Source organism: Thamnophis sirtalis, unplaced genomic scaffold, assembly GCF_051295495.1.
Source record: "Thamnophis sirtalis isolate CommonGarterSnake01/CBP01778 unplaced genomic scaffold, rThaSir2_p1.2 scaffold_2, whole genome shotgun sequence".
NCBI classification, from domain to species: Eukaryota; Metazoa; Chordata; class Lepidosauria; order Squamata; family Natricidae; genus Thamnophis; species Thamnophis sirtalis.
This window is the reverse complement of record NW_028261382.1, coordinates 39,631,301-39,651,557: the sequence shown is the minus strand read 5'-3', so window position 1 is coordinate 39,651,557 and position 20,257 is coordinate 39,631,301. Positions and strand designations below refer to the sequence as shown.

The window sequence follows — 20,257 nt, the reverse complement described above, 5'->3', positions numbered from 1 at the left end:
GGGGGCTATTCAGACATGCCCTCTTCTTCTGCCAAACTAGCAATAATTGTGTGCAAAATCTATTGTCGAGCCTGCAGCCCTCTTTTCTCTTGGCCTGCCCCACTTTCAATTATTCCACTATGCCTTTTCTATGGTTAGGGAAATGGGAGCAGGGATTGTATGGCGTTAGATGATACGTAGCCATAACAACATTCCTTTCTAGAAAGCCAAGGTCATCCTTTGTCTCTGAACCTGGCCGGAACTGAATGGGTGGAACTACCAGCGTGGCAGTGGGAGATTGGGACTATGTGATGGATTTGTGGGGTGTGTGTGTGTGTGTGTAAGATCTTGAACTTTCAACTGGGTGGGAAAACCAGGAAGCTTTCAGATTGGGGTTTCCCCAGATGTACCAAGAGGGCTGTCTTAATAAATTGGAACTCTTGAGCAATACTTTTGCCTCCGAATGTGATTTGCTTTTGGGTGCTATTTGGAACCCTCTGACATCTATGGGAACCACAGTGACCATGCTAAGCCACCAGAGGGGGCCAGCAGCTTGGAAGAGCACGCCCGGTGACCTTGCCGAACCACTAGAGGGCAGTATTTTCAAATAACAGAATGGGAGTCCCTTCTTCACCTGAAGAGGGAATGAAGAGGAGGGGGCTACTTAACAAGCAGGTGGGCGAGGGGCTTTCCTGCTCACCATCTGCCTGGGTTTCACAGCTCCAGAGGCGGAGGGGAGCCGCAGCGCCTGGTTTCTCTGCCGCTTCAGGTGCTCTGAAGAAATATGTACCTGCAGATGGACGAATTCACAATCACAGGGGGAAGCTAAACTCGGCTAACAACCAGGAAGGGGGCAACAAGAAACTAGCATTACCTTGCGGTATTTTTGAGGGGTGGGCACACGAGGGTCTTTTGAGACACACACACACACAGACTGGGAACACGGGCTTGAAGCCAACCTTGGCTCAATAAATGAAACCAGGATGACTAAGTCCAATTTGTGACCCCATTTCCAACCCAGTTTTCCCTCACTGGCTGCCAAAACTCTTTTTTTAAGGTTTTCTCGGGAATGAAAACACGTGTTTATAAATCCATTTCCCTGGTTTTATTAAATGTTCCACATATGTACATTTTAAAGATGAACCATTTACAGGTCAAACCACCCTATTTCCTGCTTCCCTTGAGTTAGGCCTCGGGGGGGGGGGACTTGGGAGGAGGGGGGCGGGGAAGAGAAGGGGAAAGATGAGGGAGGATTTAAATTTTTCCCCTCCACCCCAACCTCAAAAAGGTAAAAACAGAAAAGATGTACAGGGTGAGACAGCGGGCAGGTGGGTGGGTTGTTGTTTTTCTATGTGTCAAAATGTTTTTTTGTCATTTAGACCATAATACGTTACAATTTAAAAAACTCTCAAACATGCAACCAGTAGAAAAAACATCTTTCTTTCTTTAAATGTCTCTGGATTTTTTTTCTTTTTATGCTGGCAGTGTAAAATAAAACAAATTTCCCTCGTTTTTGTGCACGTCGGAGTTTGGGGTTGATTGCAGCACTTAAGTCAGGGAACGTAGTGTGTCTCGGCGAAAGGCGTCAGTAGCTTGCAGAGTTTGTTTTTAAAAGGCGATGTCGGGGGAGGGAGGGGGGGGGGTTTCCGTTCAGAGAATCCCTTGGCGATCGGCCGCTGTAGAAAGGGGGGGTCGGCGGTGGGGGGTACGAACTGCCCCCCCCCCTGCGCTCTCTCGGTAGCAACTCAGATAAAACGTTTCCCCCACTGGGAACTTTGAAAAGGTTTTGCATCGACTGCTATGAAATCTGGGTGTGTTGTTGGTTTTTTCCCCCCCTACAAGTAGATTTTTGTTTCCGTTTTAACGTCGACGTCCAGGTTTCGTACAAAAAACCTAAGAGATTTTTGCCTCTTCCTGAACAATAATGCCTGCATTGAATCGCCGTTCTGGTCTCCTTTCCATAAAACGATCTCCCAATTATTCTTGTGGGCAACTCTAGGTTCCAAAAAATAAAATTAAAAAAAAAAATCATTTGTAGCTAAAAAAAATAAAATAAAATTACCCCGGAAATCTACGTTTCCGGGTCCAAGGGTTGTAGGGAAAAATAAAAATAATCTGCAGAAAGAACGAGATTGAGAAATCTTCCATCAGCTCCGTATCTCTTTTCCTTGCCCACCCCGAAAAAAAGCCACATTGATAATGTGGTATAATTGTTTTGCACAGTATATATATATATATAAAAAGACCTCAACAAAATAAAAACCCAGAAACTATAATACAGTGAGGTAAAGGAAATGCAAAAATAAACCAAAACCAAATAATAATAATAATAATAAATCCACCCACAATATATATCTTCAGGAAATGCCACAACAGTGATTTAAGGGAGGGGAGGAGGGGCAAAAAAACCCACGTGTTTTCCGTTTTCTTTTGGAAGGAATCCAACAGCAGACATGGCTATCCTTAAATTTGCGTCGTGTTTCGCCTACGCGTCTCCCGCAGCCACAAAATCCACAGGGAAGTAAGAGGAGGGGGGGAGAAACTGTCTCGTCCAACAGTTTATTTAAGAAAAAAAAAGGGGGGGGAGAGAAGGAATTCATCTCATTCCCCTCTCCTTCGGCCGCGTTCACACTTCCATCAGCTCCAGGTCTGCGTCCTCGAAGCCGTAGAAGGATTCGGTCTCGCTCTCCCCCTCGAAGAGCTGGTGGAGGATCTCGGGGTTAGCGGATTCCTCCGAGGGGTTCCCCCCCTCGTCGTTGTTCAGGTCGCCCTCCTCGTCCTGCAGTTCGTTGTGGAGCTTCAGCTGCTCCTCCAGCGAAGCGATCAGCTCCTCCTGCATGTCGGCGTTGCGGCCGGGCGTGTTGGCCGTGCCGTCCGGGCCGGGCAGGACGCTGGCCACTAGGAACGACTGCTGCACCAGTTCAGGGCAGTCGCTGATGACCTCCAGGGCTTCGGCCAGCCAACACAGGACGAGCTGCAGGAGGATGTCCGAGTCGCAGGGGGAGTCCGCCATGTCCTTGGCCTGCTCTTTCCACTTTTTGTGCACAAAGTTTTTCACCGTTCTTTTGATGCAAACGTCCAAAGGTTGGATTTTGGAGCTGCAGCCGGACGGCACCACCGCGGGCAAAGTGCTGGACGAGCTCAGCATGGAGAGGACCTTTTCGGAAAGGTGCGTCCGATGGCAGTCCAGGACCAGCATGCTTTTGCCGTTTTGGTGCTCGATGTGTTTCTGCCAGACTTTGGACGACCAGACGTCCATGATCTCGTCGTCGCTGTGGCCGTTCTCCTTCGCCTCCAGCAGGATCGTCTCCGGCACGTTGGCGGGCTGCTCCAGGCGGCCTCGGTAGAAGACCACGGTGGGCAGGACGCTCCCGTCGGCCAAGATGGCCAGGACCACGTCGCACCAGGGCTCCCCGGTGCCCACCGTCTGCAAGGCGTTCTCCTTCCGGTCGTCGCTGCAGAGGACCTCAGCGTCCAGGAAGAGGGAGATCTCGTCGATGGCCGCGATCATGGAGAGGGGCAGGTCCTGGGTGTGGATCTGGCCCTGCACGAACTCAATAAAACAACTGGAGCTCTCCGCCACGTCCTTGGGGAGCGGGTGAGACACCGCCCGGCGGCTATGCGTGCTGAGGTGATGCCGCAGCATGAACCGGACGGCCCACTCGTAGGAGATCTTGAAGCCCCCCTCCAGAGACCGGCCAATCTTGGTGGCCTTCTGGAAGAGGGTCTCCTCGTTGACCGGCAGCTGCTGCTCGCGCTGCGTGAGGACCCACTCGGCCAGCTTCTCCTCCGCTTCCAAGCTCAGGTACTTGGCCTCCGACAGAGAAGCCACGTTCTCCTCCTGGAAGGCCTGGAAGCGCCTCAGCCAGCGACGGATCCGCCGGGGCGGGTTCTTAAAGTGTTCCGCCGCCTGCTCGGTGTTGCAGCACAAGGCAAAGAGGACGACCCGGAGCTTCTTCACGGAGAGCTGCTCCTTCCTGCTGACGGGCTCAGGAGCCTCCTTGGGCGAAGGTTCGTCTTCGCGGCTGTCGACGTTCGAGGCGGTGGAACCCTCGTTCTCCTGGGCCGCGGCAGGAGAGCAGCTGGCCTCGGGCGTCGGCTCGGGGACCACCGGCGGCGCTTCCGGGACTCTCCCCTCTCCCTCCTCCTCGGGCAGAAGAGGAGGAGGCGGCGTGTTCACAGTGGCGGCTTTGCTGGGCGAGGCGGTGGAGACGGAGGGTTTCGTGCCTCCTTCAAACGGCTGGGCAGGCCTGGAGGGGAGAGAGGGAGAAGGTGAGGCCTCGCCCAGGGGGAGGAGAGGACAAAATCTACCCCAACAGGAAAGGCATGATGGTTTACCTTATATGGGAGCCCCAAGCCGGACCTGTGGGAAGCAAAAAGGAGGGGTTCATTTTACGGCAAGAATCGCCCTCATAAACAAGCGGGAGGCGGGAGGCAGCAAAAGTCCGTCCCCCCCCAAAAAACAATCTTTAGGGCTGAGCCAAAGTTCTTTGCTCCACCCCAACTGCCCTCTCTTCGGTTGGAGAAGCTGGACAACAGGGTGTCAAATGGGGGGGACGGGACGCTGAGCCTCATTATAGGTACTCCTCAACTTACGTCCGAACATTTGTGCTAATTGATACAATCGTTAAGTGAGTTGTGCCCAATTTTACCACCTTTTTTTGGCCTCGGTTCTTAAGCGAATCACACGGCCAACGAAGCGGATTTGGTTTTCCAGTTGATTCTGCTGCCTGTTGTTTTTCCAGCCCCGTTGCAACTTTGAACGGTCGTAAGTTAAGGACTGCCTGATCTCATCGGGCTCCCTCTTCCCCCCTCCCCACTTTCTACTGGCTGAAGCAAGGAAAGCCCCCCCCCGCCCCCCGCCCGGAGTAGGAGAAAGAGGATCGGGCCCTTTCTTACCTCGCAGAATGACGTTGCTGAATTCGTGCGACGGGTTGAAGACCAGGTGCTTGGCCATGGCGTCGCCCTCCGACGTGGCAAAGAGACAAGCGGAACAGGCCAACCGGACCCCACTGGCAAACAGAACCCAAGAGGCGCAGGGGGGGCGGAGTCAGATTCGCGGCCTAGAATTCCTCTCTTCCCCCCCCCCAAAAAAAAACCACTGGGAGGGGGTTGCCACCCTGGGAAAGGCAGTTGGGACCCCCTGTGGCTGCACACACACACACCCCGCCCCAGGCCTTTGGGATCCAGTGGAGAAGACCTGGGCAGCAAAAGGAGGGGGGGGGAACCCCATGGTCGGAGGGATGCGGCCCTTACCAAGCAGTGTAGTTTTTGAACAAGGCCAAGTACTTCGGGCTTTTGCGAGGAACGTGGTTGCTGGAAAGAGAGGCAAGGCAGCAGTCGTTACACAACCACAAGGCTTCAACCACTCAGTTACATCGAGCCCCCCAGTTTCCCCCCCCGGCGGCAAGAAAAGCTTTGTGCCCCAAAGGGAGAAGGAGCCACGTCGGTGGGGCTCCCAAGAGCAAGCAGCCTTTTTCCATGGGGCAGGAAAAAAACCGGAATCTGATAGGCCAGGAGAGAGGCCCCCAACCTCTCCAGCTTGGCAGCTCGGCCCGGCACAGGGATGTGTGCGAGTGGCAGGCGCACACCGCTGTCTTGCGCCCTCCACTCGTGTGAATGGAGCTTCACACACACACACATCTCTCCCACAGCCTGGTTTTGGAACGGATAGTGGGCCATGGCCTGGGGGTTGGAGACCCCAGGGCCAGGTGTGAAGAAATCTCCCCCACCCTCCCGCCCAAGTTCCTTCGGCTCCCTGCTGCCTTCCAGCCCCAGGCAGACAGAGGCCCTCTGCCCCTACGGGTGGGGGCAGCCTCGCCGGGGGGGGGGGGGGGCACTCACTTGATCATGTGGTTGGCGTAAGCGCGGGAGCAGCAGGTGCTGTAACGGCAGAGCGAGCAGTGGACGTAGGTGGGGAAGTGGTTGGGGAAGTCCGGGATTTCGAAGCTGCATTCTAGGCAGGTCTGCCGGCCGAGGACGCTCCTGCAAGACGGAGGGAGGGTTAAATTAGAGCCTCTGTGTGTGTGTTTGTGTGTGTGTACCCCCCCCCAAAAAAAGCGACAGCCCAGTGGGGGATGAAATATCGACACAGAGGGGGAAAGTCCCTTCAGGTGAGTTTGAAACTTGGGAAGAAGAAGGAGCTCTGACATTTTCCGGACGGCCTTCTTCTGGATGCTCCTCTGGAAGGGCGGGTACGAGAAGTTCGGCTGGGGATCCGGAGACGCCGAGAGCAAGGCCGTGTCCTGCAGGAGGCCCGGGGGCATGTCGTTCGCGCAGAGGGGCAACGTCCGCGGCTGGCCTCGGGAGGCCCTGATGGTCACCTGCGGCCCAAAGGGAGACAGTAAGGATAAGTCACATGTTGGAGAGAGAGAGAGAGAGAGAGAGAGAGAGAGAGAGACCCCAAGGATGGGGGAGTCCGAAAGATCGGAAGGCTCCGGTTCACCCCCGTAACCGGCCCAGATTGGATCCTGCAACGTTATCCTGGGACACGAATATCTAAGTCAAAATAACCCCACACATCAGTGGTGAAATTCATTTTTTTTTTTAAACTACCGGTTCAGTGGGCGTGGCGGCAGGGGAAAGATACTGCAAAATCCCCCTTCCCTCCCCACTTCTGAGGCCAGCCAAGTGTGGCGTTTTCCGATTCTCCAAACTACCCAAAATTTCCGCTACCGTTCTCCAAAACCGGCTGGGTTTCACCCCTGCCCCAAGTGCCCCAGATCAGCCCTCCGGTCTTGCTCCCCAGGAAGGAAAGAAAAGCAGGTGTGGAAATGGGGGGGCTGCCTCGTGTTGGCTCCGCCTTGCTAGTTTTCTGCATGCCATCTTTCCCCCCCCCCTCATTGTGCCCCAATCCGGAAGCGCAGAAGCCCAGACAAGGGCGACTCCCTTCTTCCTCAAGACTGCTGACCTAGGAGGGGGGGGGGGGGAAAGCATCCTGCCCCCCACCCCTGCGAACGTCTCCACCAACCTTGGTGCCCGGCTTCAGCCCTTCCAGCTGCTTGGGCTTCCGGAAGGTTTTATGGTGCTGCAGCTTATGCTCGATCTTGTCCTTGGCGAAGAGGAACTGCAGGCGGCATTTGTTGCAGTGGTAGACGCTCTTTTTCTGCGAAGGGGGGAGGGGGAGACCCAGCGCTGATTTTTCTGAAGGAGGAGGGGCCCTTCTCTTCCCCCTACTCCCCCCCGCCCAGGGAAGAGGAGGAGGAGGGGGGGGCTCACCTGGTGTCTCATGAAATGTTGCTGGAACGCCGTGCCGTTTTTGAAGACCTTGAGGCAATACGGACAGAGGAGGTGACGGGTATCCTCATGTACCATCCGGAAGTGGGTGTCCACTTCGGAGTAGAGCGACGAACGGTACTGGCAAACCTGGACGGGGGGGGGGGGGGGGAACCATTCTTGTTAAAAGGGGCCAGAAGGTGCTTTTTCCCAGAGGGGAGCCAGCTTTCTTTCCAGGGCTGGTCAGGGAAGGTCTCAGGCCTCACTTTCTATTATTCCACTAGGCCTTTTCTATGGTGGGGAAATGGGATTGTACGGAGTTAGATGACATGCAGCCATAACAACATTCCTTTCTAGAAATCCAAGGTCATCCTTTGTCTCTGCACCTGATCGGAACTGGATGGGTGGAAGCTGCTAGCATGGCAGTGGAAGATTGGACCATGGGATGGACTTGTGGGTGTGGGGGCAAGATCTTGGAACTTCCAACTGGGTGGGGAAAACCGGGAAGCTTTCAGATTTCGGGTTTCCCCAGATGTGCCAACGTGGCTCTCTCGATAAATTGGAACTTAGGGCAATCCTTTGCCTCGGACTCTGGTTTAATTTTGGGGAACGCTGACACGAAAGCGTTGGCAGTACCTGGCAGACATAGGGCATCTCCCCGGGCTTGTGGGTGTCCTTCATGTGCTGCAGGAACATGGGCTCGCTCTCAAAAGCCCATTCGCAGATCTTGCACTTGGCTGTAACAAGAGGGAGCAGGTCAGAAGGGTCTCCGTTTCAGAGATGCGCAAATTGAGGCTAGCGAGGCCCTCCGTCGGTGTGTGAAGCCTGGCATTTTAATCTCTCCCGCTTCAGTTTCCCTCTCTAAACCATGCCAAGTGAAAGGCAGCCCCCTGTGGGGGTCATATAGGGAAAAGCCGGAAGGGGTGAAATCTCTCTCTTTTTTTTAAAGGGGATCCTCGGCGTCCCTCTTTCCATCTGCGAAGGCCCCTTTTTTTGGGCAGAGGGGTGTGGTGCCGACTTACTGGTGGATTCGTACGGACTGTGGACGTTCTCCAAGTGGCACTGGAGCTGGAACGGCGTGGTGAACTGCCGGTAGCAGTGCTGGCAGATGGTGTGGACGTCCACCTCTCCGTTCTGCTGGTCCAGTTCGACGTGGTGCTTCATGTGGTTCATGAACCTGCAGGCAGGGAGGGAGACGGTTGGGTGTGTCTGGCAGGCCACGGGAGAGAGGCGGCAGCCCCTGGATACCACAGCAAGGTGGGGTTGCAAGGGCTCCCCCTAAAACACAGGGACCCGTTCTAAGTCTTTGTTTGGCCAATGGAAGCACACCAACACGCCCCCCCCAAAGGAAATAGCAATAGCAGTTAGACTTATATACCGCTTCATAGGGATTTCATCCCTCTCTAAGCGGTTTACAGAGTCAGCATATTGGCCCCCACAGTCTGGGTCCTCATTTCACCCACCTCGGAAGGATGGAAGGCTGAGTCAACCCTGAGCCTGGTGGGATTTGAATTGCCGAACTAGCAGTCAGCTGAAGTGGCCTGCAGTACTGCACCCTAACCACTGCGCCACCTCGGCTCTTAAGCAATATTGGATTTGGATGTTTTTATAGAGATAAAATAAGATCCTCCCCTCTGTTAAGGGTTCAAACCCTGTGAATGATCATCCGGGCGTGTATGCAGAGGTGGCTCCTTTGTTTTTCATTTATTTCATTGAATTCAGACTCTGCCCCTCCCGCTGGGCAGCTTCGGCCACCAAAGCAAAAGGACAAAAAGAATCGAAACATTGAAAAACGTTCAACATTTTAAAATATCTTAAAAGCAGGGAACTGGAGCTGTTTCTTTTCACCAACGGCCCTGATCTGAAGCAGCTTTTAAAAATAAAGAGTCTCAATTCTAGGGGTGCTTCTCAAAAGGTCAACACACACACACACACACACCCTTATTCTTACCGTATGTTATTCTTGAGCCTCTTCGTACAGTGCGGGCATCGGAAGGAGGTTGGCACCTTGGGGAAGTTGAGCAGCTGGCTGACTTTGCCCCCGTCCCTGCCGTAGTAGAAGTCGTCGACCAACATGATCAGCTTGCTCTGCACCCCCTCGCTGGCGCCGTCGCCCGGCTCGGAGAGCTTGGAGGGCGGCGACAGGGCGGGGATGGGGGTGGAGGAGGGGGGCGAAGCCACGGCGGCGGTTTTATCCGGGGACGGGGGCTTGGGGGCGTGGATATTTGGCTCGGACTCCAGGGGTTTCCCTTTCTTCAGGAACTCCACCATTTCGGGGCAGCAGTACTGCGGGAAGGAAAAAAAGGGGGAGAGAGTTAAGGATTCTTTGCTGGCTGAGGAACTCTGGGAGTTGAAGTCCACAAGTCTTAAAAGTCGCCAAGGCTGGAGACCCCCCGGGCTAGTCCCTCTGGGAAGGGAATCTCTTTTCCAGCACTGGGGCAAGCAGAACCCATCAATCCGCTGTGCTCTAGAGAGCTTTCTCTCCGCCTGCTCCCCCAAAGTTGAGTTTTGGGGGGTCTTTCTGGATGGTTGCGGTCCAGAAACGGTAAGCCTGGAGCGCACGCAGCTCTACCTGTGGCTCTCCCCTCGGCTACCGCCTTGACCTTCCCGGGCCAGGGAGTGGTTACTTACACACATGTGGCCTCTTAAAGCTTCCGTGATCCTGAACTGGGCGTTGCAGCGAGGACAGGATTTCCGCCCGCTGTCTTGCAGGTCGAAGGCGGGGATCGGCGAGGAGCTGACTGTTGGCGGCACGAGAAGGAGAGAGAATCAGGGGAGGGAAAAGAGGGAAAGCAGGAAGGCAGAAGCTCAAAAAAAAAGGCTATTTCTTCTTCTCTGCTGCGATTTCTTTCCCCTGGGGAGGAGGAAGGAAGGGGTGGGCACCCCTTTCCTAACGGACAGCATCCCGGGGGACCCTGCCCCAATTCCTTAATTAGGTCAGGAGGTTAGGAGACGCACCTTTCTGCGAGGAGGACTCCGAGAGGCCCGTCCTCTGGGAACCATGGGCCTGGCTGTTGTTGGGCACCACCAGGGGGCCCGAGCTCTGGGCAAGCGAAGGGACGGTGTTCAGGGTATTCACCAACTTGACCACCTCGTTGCTGTTGTCGCCCGCCATGCCGGGTTTCTTGACTGCGACAAAACTCGCAATGCTCACTGGCGGGAAAAGGAGGAGGGAAGCCGATCGTTTCCGTTCGGAAGAGGGAGGGACGCCCGGGGACAGCCGCACGGGGAACTGTCCCAGGACGAGCGATGGGGTGGTGGAGGAAGAAGAGGAGGAGGAGATGCCGAAGGAGGACTTACTTTGCGGTTGCTGCGCTTGGGACTGTGGCACCGTGTTCCGGATGGTCAGGGTGGCCGGAATGACTGTCGTGAACGTGTTGGAGGCCGGCCGGACAGGCATGGCGGGAGCAGGCCTCATCTGGGCCATTTGGGAGAAAACCTGAGGGACGCCGACGGTCGGCTTCACAAACTGTGTGCCTGGGGCTGAAGGGAGGGAAGAAAAGGACCCGGGCGGTTGCCGGGAATTGCTACTGTTATTTTTTTTTAAAAAAAAACTGATAGGCCGCCTGTCTGGCTACCCAAAGTGGGTGGGTCATTTGCACGGCCACTCCCCCCCCCCCAGCCTTTCTGCCCACAAGGGGATCGTTCTGCTCATCGTCCTGCCATCCTGGCTCCCCTCCCCAACAGTTCTGGCTGCCTTTCCTCCCCCACCCCGCCTTACCTGGGACGAGCGTAATCGGCCGTACGGTCTGGCCCTGCTGCACATTCAGGACGATGCCGACCTGGTTCATGGTGTTTTGCACAGGCCGGACGTTCCGCACGGGGAAACCCTTTCTCGGACAAGGGGGGAAAAAGCGGATTTAGGAGCTGGAGCCCAGGCGAGAACAAGGCCGGCCGGCCTGCCTGCCACCTTCTGATCTCGCCAGAGGACACCCGTTTCTAAAAGGGGATCGGGTTTCCAAGGCTCGTTGCATCATTCAACCGCCGCCCGTCTTCTGGCCGTAAAGACGCGCCTGAAGGATACGGACGGAAGGTGGAAACTGCCCAGGCTCTGCCTCGTTAAAACTCCAGATGAAAAAAAACATCCTACTAATTGTGCACTGTCTCCGGGTCATAGCAGGACTGAAACGGCCACCTTGTACCCTTTTAAGCCAAGGTGGTGCAGTGGTTAAATGCAGCACTGCAGGCTACTGCTAGATCAGCAGTTCAGCGGTTCAAATCCCACCGGCTCAGGGTTGACTCAGCCTTCCATCCTTCCGAGGTGGGTGAAATGAGGACCCAGACTGTGGGGGGCGATATGCTGACTCTATAAACCACTTAGAGAGGGCTGAAAGGCCTATGAAGCGGTATATAAGTCTAACTGCTATTGCTATATTGCTATTTTAAAGTTAAATCTCAAATAAAAAGTATCAGGCTGGGTTTTCAGTATACATTCATAGCTTTCTACCAGTCAAAATTTAACCCATGACCGAAGCTTCTGATGCAGGAAGCAGGACTACGTTGAATGGGGAATCGCTACAAACTGCAACAGGCACCCAGCGGGGTTACCTGTAGAAAGCTGCCCCACAGGTAGGATCGGTTTATTCCCAGCACCTCTGGGTCTCGAGGGGCATTCAGGCGGGTGGGCGACTGCTGGGAAACCACGTCCCCCCACCCCTCCTTCCCCCAATCGACGGCTAGGGCAATAAGTCACGCTCGGCCTGTTCTCTGAGCCTTTTACACAAAGGACATGCCGGCTGGGGAATTCTGGGAGTTGGAGTCCACCCAGTTGAGAAACAGTGGACTAGAGAAGGAACCGTTGCCTCCTCCTCCTCACCTGAGTGGTGATGAAGATGGGCTGGCTGGTCACTGGGGAATTAGTCACGTGGTTTGCATTCTGCATGACCTGCACAGGCCGGAGAACAGGCTGGGTCACCACCGTGCTGAGGCCGGAGGTGGGGTTCTGAGCGAGGATCAGGGGCTGGCCCCCTTGCTGAACCAGAGGCGTGCCGGCTGGGGGGAAAAGAGGAGAGGGACGTTACTTGCAGGGGGGGGTGTGACAATAAGGCCGCCCTCCTACGGCTAAGGGGTCTTTCTAATTCTGCCACGCTGGTGGGGGGCTTTGAGGAGTTCGGGCCCCTCTAGAAAGGGAGCCCAGCTGGACGAATTCCTGTTCTTCCCACACACAGAGAAAGAGACATTTTGTGTGTGTGTGTGTCTGTGTGTCTGCTTCCTTTGCTTATAAGAGGAGCGGGCATGCTGTGGAGTGGATTTAAATACCGGTAGTCCTCGACTTACAACACGGTTCATTTAGCGGCCGTTCAGAGTTATAGCAGCACTGACAAAAAGGGACCTGGGACCATTTTTTCACACTTGGTCGTGAGGTCGAAATTCAGATGCTCGTTTTACGACTGCTACAGAGTCCCAGGGTCACGTGACACCCCCCTTTTTTTGCGACCTTCTGACGAGCAAAGCCAGAGGGGGAAGCTGGATTCACTTAACAACCGGGTGACTCACTTATCAACTGCAGAGATTCGCTTAGCAACGGAGGCAAGCAAGCTCGTGAAATGGGGCAGGACTCACTGAACCAATGTCTCGCTTAACAACGGACATGTTGGGCTCCGCTGTGGCCGTAAGCCGAGGACCGCCTGTGTTTGAAACCCCTGGCGTTCAGACGGGCGAAGGATTCAAACATGCTACGAGAGCAAAGCGCAGAAAAGCCCAGCTTCCTCCTCTCTCTAAGGAACTGCACCGCAATCCTCTGGGCTGGTGCCCGTCCCAGGTTAGTGACAGGGCACAGACAGAGCAGGAACAAGAGGGGAAAGTATGTGCATTTTTTTCAATTCCCCCCCCCACTTAAATTGTTGGGGAGCTTCTAAGGAGGGGGACCCTGGTTTCATCCCGGCAACGGGGACGCCAGAGACCTGACAGTGAGGTAGAGAGGGGGGGAACCTCTCCTCTCTCAGCTCCCCTGGATGCCCCCGAGACCCTTCGGGATGATCCTTACTGCTATTGTTTGCAAAGAGAGTCACCAACGTCTTCTTCGTGCTGTCACTGTTGGAGGTGCCGCTGCTGCTAACGGGCGTGGTGGGGAGGCCGCTGCCGATGGACGCGTGGGCAACGGTTGGCACCGGGGCGGCCACCGGCTGCACGCTGACTGAAACTGTCGAGGAGGAAACTCAGAATGGTTATCGGGTCACCTGCAAGCACCACCAGGTTTTCGCCGTCCCCCCCCTGGAAAACTGCCAGGTTTAAAACAGGTGTGGGGGGGGGACAGGACGTCTTTTGGAGCTCCCCAGTGATGGGCATTACAGACTAGCAACTTTCGTTGACTTATTCTGCAAGGTTTCTTTTATTCTGCCAGGGGCCTAAAGCCCCTGGGAGATCTCAAACCTGGGATGGCAACTGACTTGAACACAGCCAGCGGATCAGAGGGCAAGCTGGCTCTCTGCTGGTTACCCAGATTTTGGTAATCCTGTTCTAGAAAGGACTTTTCTGCGTTAAACGGGAGCCGAGGCTGTTCCTGGTATCTGCCAGAAGGCAGGGAAGGAGCAAATGCAAACAGCCCGCCAAGAAGAGGAAGGCGAATTATTAAATATGTCAATCTGTTACACCCACGAGGATATTAATAGCTGGGGGAAGGAATTACGTAGAGACTGTTTTAATCCCCCCCACCACCACCCTTTGCAGGTGACCAAAGACTAGGAGACGATTTAAAGTGGAGAAGACCATCCCTCCTAATGGGGGTGTTGCTTGGGACCCCAGGCAGAGGCTGGCGCGACCCACCAGGAAAGGAAGACCGAGGAAGGAAGCGGAGCCTGTGGCCCCCCCCCCCCCCCGTCAAACGTGAGCAGCTCTCACTAGGAACAGACCCGGATGGCTTAACCAGGCCTGCTTCCTATCTCTTTGGGGGCTCTGTCTGTGCCCTCTGAAAATGCCAAGGTGCAGCCAAAAAATAAAAAATAAATTAAAAAGCCACATAGCAATTCAATCTCTTGCACGACAGGGACTAGAACCGGCTATTACGACCGTCTGCCGAAATGTGAGTTCAGTCACGTAGCTGAGGGATGGGGCTTCGGAAGAGGTGCATCACCTGTAGCTGTTTTGTCCACCGAGTTGTAATCTTCCACCACAGAGTCCTCGATCACGTCACTGATCTTCTGCCAGGGTTCAAGTTCCTCCTCTTCGCATTCCATAAACAGGTCCGTGTCAGCCATCTTTGGGGAGGGGGGGGGAGAAGAAAGAGGAGGTCATCTTCGGGACAAGGGAGCAATTCAGCAAAGAGGGGGGGTGTCCATCTGATTTGGGGGGGGGTGAGCAGCACAACTTGGACTGAAGTTCTGATCTATACTCTCTCGCTCCAAAAAAGCTGCTAAACCAACCAGGTTGCATCTACTGTTAAGTTACGCTTTGGATTTTAGTTTTGGTTCCAGCTTGTTTGAAAAAGTAAAAAGGGCCTTCATTTGGGGACCCAAGGTTGAAAAAATCCCTGTATCTTTCCTGCTCATCTTAAAACAGAATTAAAAAAAGGAAATGTTGCAAAAATTTTCCACGTTGCCTTCATCTTAATAAAAAAACCTTTAGGAACAACACTAAAAAGCTTTACTGCCTGATACGCCGTCATCCCTTTCTCCATCATGACAAATAAATTGCACCTTGGTGAAAGAGCTGTTAGAAGGAACCAGTTTCTTTTTTTTAATGAACTTTTTTGCCATTTTAGTAAGGCAGCAGGCACCTTGCAAATTTTTAAAATACGTACGAATAGATTGTAAACTATCCGCAATACAGAAAGACAAAACTTGTAACCGGTTCATTCATCTTTCTACAATCCCATCCCGTTCTTCCTTCCAAAACTCCCCTTGTGGATTTTTAGGAGGACATCAAAATTATTCTGCTCAATAAGATGATTTTTAATCCTTGCGATAAATAAGCTAACATTTACTTTTCGGCTACACTGATGACAGATGCTCTCTTTCTCTCTCACTCACAAAAGCAGGCCGAGAGAACGCACTAAATATACGGCGCCGTTTATTTAAAACGGGGCATGCTGGAGGGGAGTCCTCCTATTAACACCGACTTCCCTTGAATTAATACACCATCTTACAAATGCCCCTTGGCTTTATACAGCAAAACCAGCATTGTTTCCTTCTTGCTCAGGGAAGAAGGGTTTGTTGTCATGAAAAGCCAGCAAAATGCTACTTCACCCTAAAGAAAAGAGACCAGCCTCGGTAGGAGGGAGGGGAGGTTTTAAGAAATGGTTAGCCAAAAAAAAAAAAAGGACCTTTGGAATACAAGGTGCTTTTCCAAAGTTCACTCCGCACAGGGTTGAATCCAGTAATATACATTTTCATCTGTTTGGAAGCAACAGCTGCGTACAGAAGTCCTAGCTCAACAGATGCAGGCAACAAGTGGAGCCCCGAGAATATTGCTGTGTGCCTTACTTTTTCTCTCTTAAAATGCTCAGAAAGGAACCTTGGAATATTATGCACTTCCACAGAAAAAAGACTCCTATCCCTCCATGTCTCCCTTCTGCAAACCATCAGGCAGAAAAGAATCACTCAGGGTTTAAAAAATACACCCAAAAGACGAACAGATGAGAAGAATCGCTCAGGATTTCTTCAAATCCATCGGCAAAATAGGAGAGGCGATGCCTGCATAATATCTGCCAAGACGGTGGTGCTAGAATAAAGTTTGTCTGGAAAATGGTTTTCTTCCTCCATCCACGTTCAAATGTTTGTCTGCTTAAAACTGATATTATGGGATCAAAACTGTTAACTGAAATCAACGTACATTATTTCCTTTTGTATTGTACCTCTGGGATTCTCAAGGAGCAAAAGTCTGTCTTCTTGTTCAGAAACACATCGCATATTTTTGTTTTATTTCTTTTATTTCTTTAATTTTAAAGCCCATTACAGCAACCCTGGTTTTTTTTTTCATACTTTGTGTAATAATTGCACTGTAAACAAATGGGGGGGATTGACGTTTCTGTGATGTCAGCTCTGGAAAAGAATGCACTTAATAAAAACCCACTTGACTTCAGCAGTCAAATGGGGTTGGTAAAGATACGCATCTTAACCACAGATATTTAGGCAAAAACAAAATGAAGCTCAGAGCTAGAGCCAGTCAATCTGCCTAGGAAGAAGACATCAATTTTCCTTCCAAAGACAGCCAACCGTTCCAAGTATTCAACCCTAAATCAAAAATGCAAAGAACTTAACCCAACCTTGGCCAGAGAAGCAACTGCTTTTGATTATTTTGTTTGTAAAGCAACTCGGAAACAACAATATTTGATTTTTGCAGGCCAACTGACAGTGGCCAGGAATCCATTATAAACCTTCAGTTGCAACATGCGGCTGGTCCAATGTTCTGTTTCTCCCTTAAAATTAGACCATCTTTTCGTAAGATAAGAAGCACAAGATAAAATAGGAAAATAGGAGGCCTTACAACGTAGTGACCCAGCTGTATAACTGATTACTCATCAGATACAATGTAAATTACAGAAGGCACCCTTACTGCGACAACTAGACAAAAAGGCTGTGACATCTTAAATGTTAACATTAAGTATGTTTTGAATTAGAGATCGCTCTGCCTCCTATGTGACAGAAGGACGCCTATAAAGTGTTTTATGAAGGTAAGGTCTCATAACACCTGCCAGAAGCCTTGTGAAGAAGAAACTGTCACACAAGAAACAGTTTGAAGCACACACACACCTAAAAACACTAACTACAAATTGATAAACAAAATGTAAACAAAATAACATAGCATCACATTGTTTTGCATGGTTATTTACTGCAAATTCCCACTGGGTTGAGGATAGGTTGGGTGAGTTCTGAGCCTGCTGCCATTCTAAAGCTATTCTACTTTGTAAAAAAATACTCAACAGAACAAAAATGCAGGCGTATAGGAGAAAACACAACCGTTTTCTGAAGCAGTACTTCCAAATTCCGAATGATCTGGGTCGGAGGTGCTATTAAGCGACCCAGGTAGACAACATCATGCGTCAGAAGCACCAAGCACATGAACCACGACACAGGAAATTATCAGTGAACACAACAGGCAGTTTAGGAATTATCCAGGATAAACTAAAGAGAGGAAACACAACAGGTTATATGATGGAAAAAAATAATAATAATCCAGTCCTGTTTCGACAGTTGGTCAGATTCAGAAACCGAAGCAGCCACACAACTATTCTGTTATTCTGATACAATATTGTTCAGTATCTCAGAAAAGGCAGGAATAAGAGTCGTACAGGAAGGATAAACATTTTAGGTATCTATTAGGGGAAGAAAGTGGAGGAACAGGATCTACAAATGTGCAGCTCTTGTGCTTCTTAATTGTTTTTAATCCACTGAGGAGAAAGAACCTCTGTGCACAAGTGCGTTTCACACTTTACAGCAGGCCAGAATCACACCCATTTTATGCAACCAGGAATAAATGCAAAAGGATTTGTTAAGGGTGACCTGCACCATCCCCACAATATGGTTTTTGTATCCCATCTGAGGCGGCTTAAAAACCACCTTGCCAGTCACACCAACTGTTGCACATCAGGGCAAACTTGGCTTGTTCAACGAGAGCTTCGAGCGCCGCAGAATAAGGTAAAAACTCAGCAGCCTGGTTGCCAACCGTAACGACAGGTGGGAGTTTTCCCCCGGATGGAACTTCCTAGACTTGGGAAAAAGGACAACGGGGGGTGGTTATAACACGGATTTGTTCTGGGGAGAGAGGCCAAGTGACCAACGCTGGCACTTCCCATGTCCAAAGCGCAGGTACGCCCACAAAGATGGCAGTCCCACTGTGCCACCTGTCCCTTGTGCGTAGGGCAGTTGTGGGATGGGGATGATGGGACTTGGGCAAAGCATGGCCGCCTCTATTCAGGAACGAGGACGAAGGATGAGGAGAAGCCGAAATGAGAGCAGCCAAGGGGGCTTTTGATGCCCAAGGACGCTTCTCTGCCTTGGGGGGGGTGGCTGGAGGACAATGCCGGGCCAAACTATAAGGGAGGAAGGTGAGGCTGCTGTGCAACAGGTGTCTGGAGCACCCTGCAACGGTGGTGCTGCTGTGCCCTGCAGATGGAGCATGCCAGGACGATGGGAACTGTAGTCCGGGGTGCCCACAAGGCCACTGCAAAAAAAGGTATGTGCGGAAGCGGCTGCCCTGTGACGGAGGCAATGTGGGCCCCACCAGGCGGACCCCTCCCCACCCTAGTTCTTGCCTACCAAATGGGACGCCAGCAACCCATTGCCCCCCACAAACGCCCCCCACCCCAAAACAGCGCCTCCCCCCAAACCACGAGGGTCCTGAACCAGCCCCCAAAAGGGGGAGGGGGAGAGAAAGTAATCCCTCCCAGCCAACATGGCCGCCTGCCCAGAAGTGAGGACAATGTTACTGGGGGTGGGGGGCGGTTGTAAGAGACGCCACCCACCCACCCCTTATTATTATTATTATTATTATTTCCACACGTTTGGGCGGGGGTCGCCACGCGTCTTTTTTTTTTCAACGCCCCCCCCAACAACAAGGGCCTAGAAAAAAAGGGGGAGGGGGGGATGAGGCGGCCGGCGGAGGGATCCGACGCTTCGCTCCCCTCTTTTATTTTTCCCCCTCCACCTCTCGCGCGCCGCTCGCCCCGCCCCTCTCACGGCGAGAGAGAGAGAAGAAAAAAATCCCGGTATAGAGAGAGAGTATCGCTCCGCGCTAGGCCCTCCTAACCAAGCCGGGGGGGGGAGAGGAGGCCGCCGCCTAGCGGAGGGCTACCTACGAAAGAGGGAGGGTGGGCAGAGAGAGAGAGAAGGCCACGCCTCTTTTCTCCAACCGCCAGCCAATCGCCGTCCTCCCTGAGCCGCTTGATTTCCCTCCCTCCCGCCCGCCCGCTCGCCCCGGGTGAGGGGGGGCGGGGGAGAAAAAAAAAAGAAACCCGTCTCGCGCTCGCTTTTGTGTGTTACCGCGCGCGCGCGCTCCCCTCTCTCTCGCGCGCGCTGTTCCCTCAGCCCGTTCCCTCCCTCATGGAGGGAGGGGGGAAAAAAAGAGGAGCGCGCGCTCCCCCCACCCCCCACCCTGAGGGAGCGGTTCGAACCGGTTTCCAACGGTTTTTTTTCTCCCCCCCCCCACACACACACCTTTGAAGGACTCCCGCGCACGCGCGCTGACCCCCTGCCGACCGACCGCGCGCTGGCTGTTCCCACCACCTCCCTCCTCCTCCTCTCCCACATTCCCCCCCGCCAGTTGTCGCCGCCACACATAACGGGATGCCCCCCGGCCGACTCACCTTCCCCAGAACGGCGGCGGCGGCCGCCGTTGGTGGCTGCCTCGCCTCCCTCGCTGGGCTCCGAGGCAGGGCTCGTCCCCTCTCTTAAAGGGACCCGCGCCCCCCGCCGGCTTCTGGGAGAAGGGCGACGGCGGCGGCGGTGGCGGCGGCGCGGCTCGCATGAGCCTCCCCGCCCCCTCCCACACGGCTCCTCTTTTTTTTTTTTTTTAAAGGGTTGCGGGTTGGTTACACAGAAGCGGCAACAACACACACATATACACACACACAAAAAAAAAAAGGGGGTCCTGGGCCCGGCGGAGGGATACGGCGCCTTCGTCATTTCCTTCGCTCCGCCGAGCGGGGCGCGGATTGGTCGGCGCGCGTGACGTCACCGGCGGAGGGGGCTCAACCCCGAGCGAGGCTGTCCTGGCTGAAGTTTGTGTGAAGCTGAGAAATTCCCAGGAGGTTCTTTTTGGGGAGGGGGAGCAAAGGCGACCCTTGAGCGATGCAGAGCAAGCAGAAGACGAGAAGAAGCGAAATGCCTCCGAAGGGAAAAACCAGAAAGTCCAGTTGCCTCTGGGATGTGTCTTAATCTCCTGGATGGAAGATGTAGACCTGGCTATGTCATACTCTCATTAAACCTGAAGCTCTCATTGCACTGAGATATTGCCTGATTTTCCATCTTCTGTTTATATACTGTCCATCTCAACGACTGACTGACTCTTCCATAGGGTGCTTTGGCAATAGCAATAGCAGTTAGACATATACCGCTTCATAGGGCTCTCAGCCCTCTCTAAGCAGTTTACAGAGTCAGCATATCGCCGGGTCCTCATTTCACCCACC

General features: G+C 53.1%; 1 protein-coding gene across 2 annotated transcripts; it reads right to left on the bottom strand.

The window, feature by feature from the left end:
- Positions 1-1,061: 1,061 nt before the first annotated feature.
- On the bottom strand, positions 1,062-19,680 carry POGZ (pogo transposable element derived with ZNF domain). 2 transcript variants are annotated; one of them, XM_087705030.1, is made up of 19 exons: positions 19,436-19,679; positions 14,267-14,390; positions 13,181-13,336; positions 12,011-12,186; positions 10,916-11,024; positions 10,495-10,677; positions 10,153-10,347; positions 9,826-9,935; positions 9,146-9,480; positions 8,217-8,371; positions 7,831-7,931; positions 7,198-7,344; positions 6,950-7,084; positions 6,130-6,302; positions 5,824-5,964; positions 5,236-5,295; positions 4,879-4,991; positions 4,318-4,342; positions 1,062-4,229 (listed from the first exon to the last, which is right to left on the bottom strand). In XM_087705030.1, the coding sequence occupies exons 2-19, from the start codon at positions 14,388-14,390 to the stop codon at positions 2,606-2,608; spliced, it is 4,062 nt and encodes a 1,353-aa protein (XP_087561156.1). In that variant the 5' UTR covers positions 19,436-19,679; the 3' UTR covers positions 1,062-2,605. The 2 variants fall into 2 exon arrangements, with proteins under 2 accessions (XP_087561156.1, XP_087561155.1); XM_087705029.1 differs by having other exon boundaries at positions 10,153-10,677; positions 19,436-19,680.
- Between the last annotated feature and the right edge of the window lie 577 nt (positions 19,681-20,257).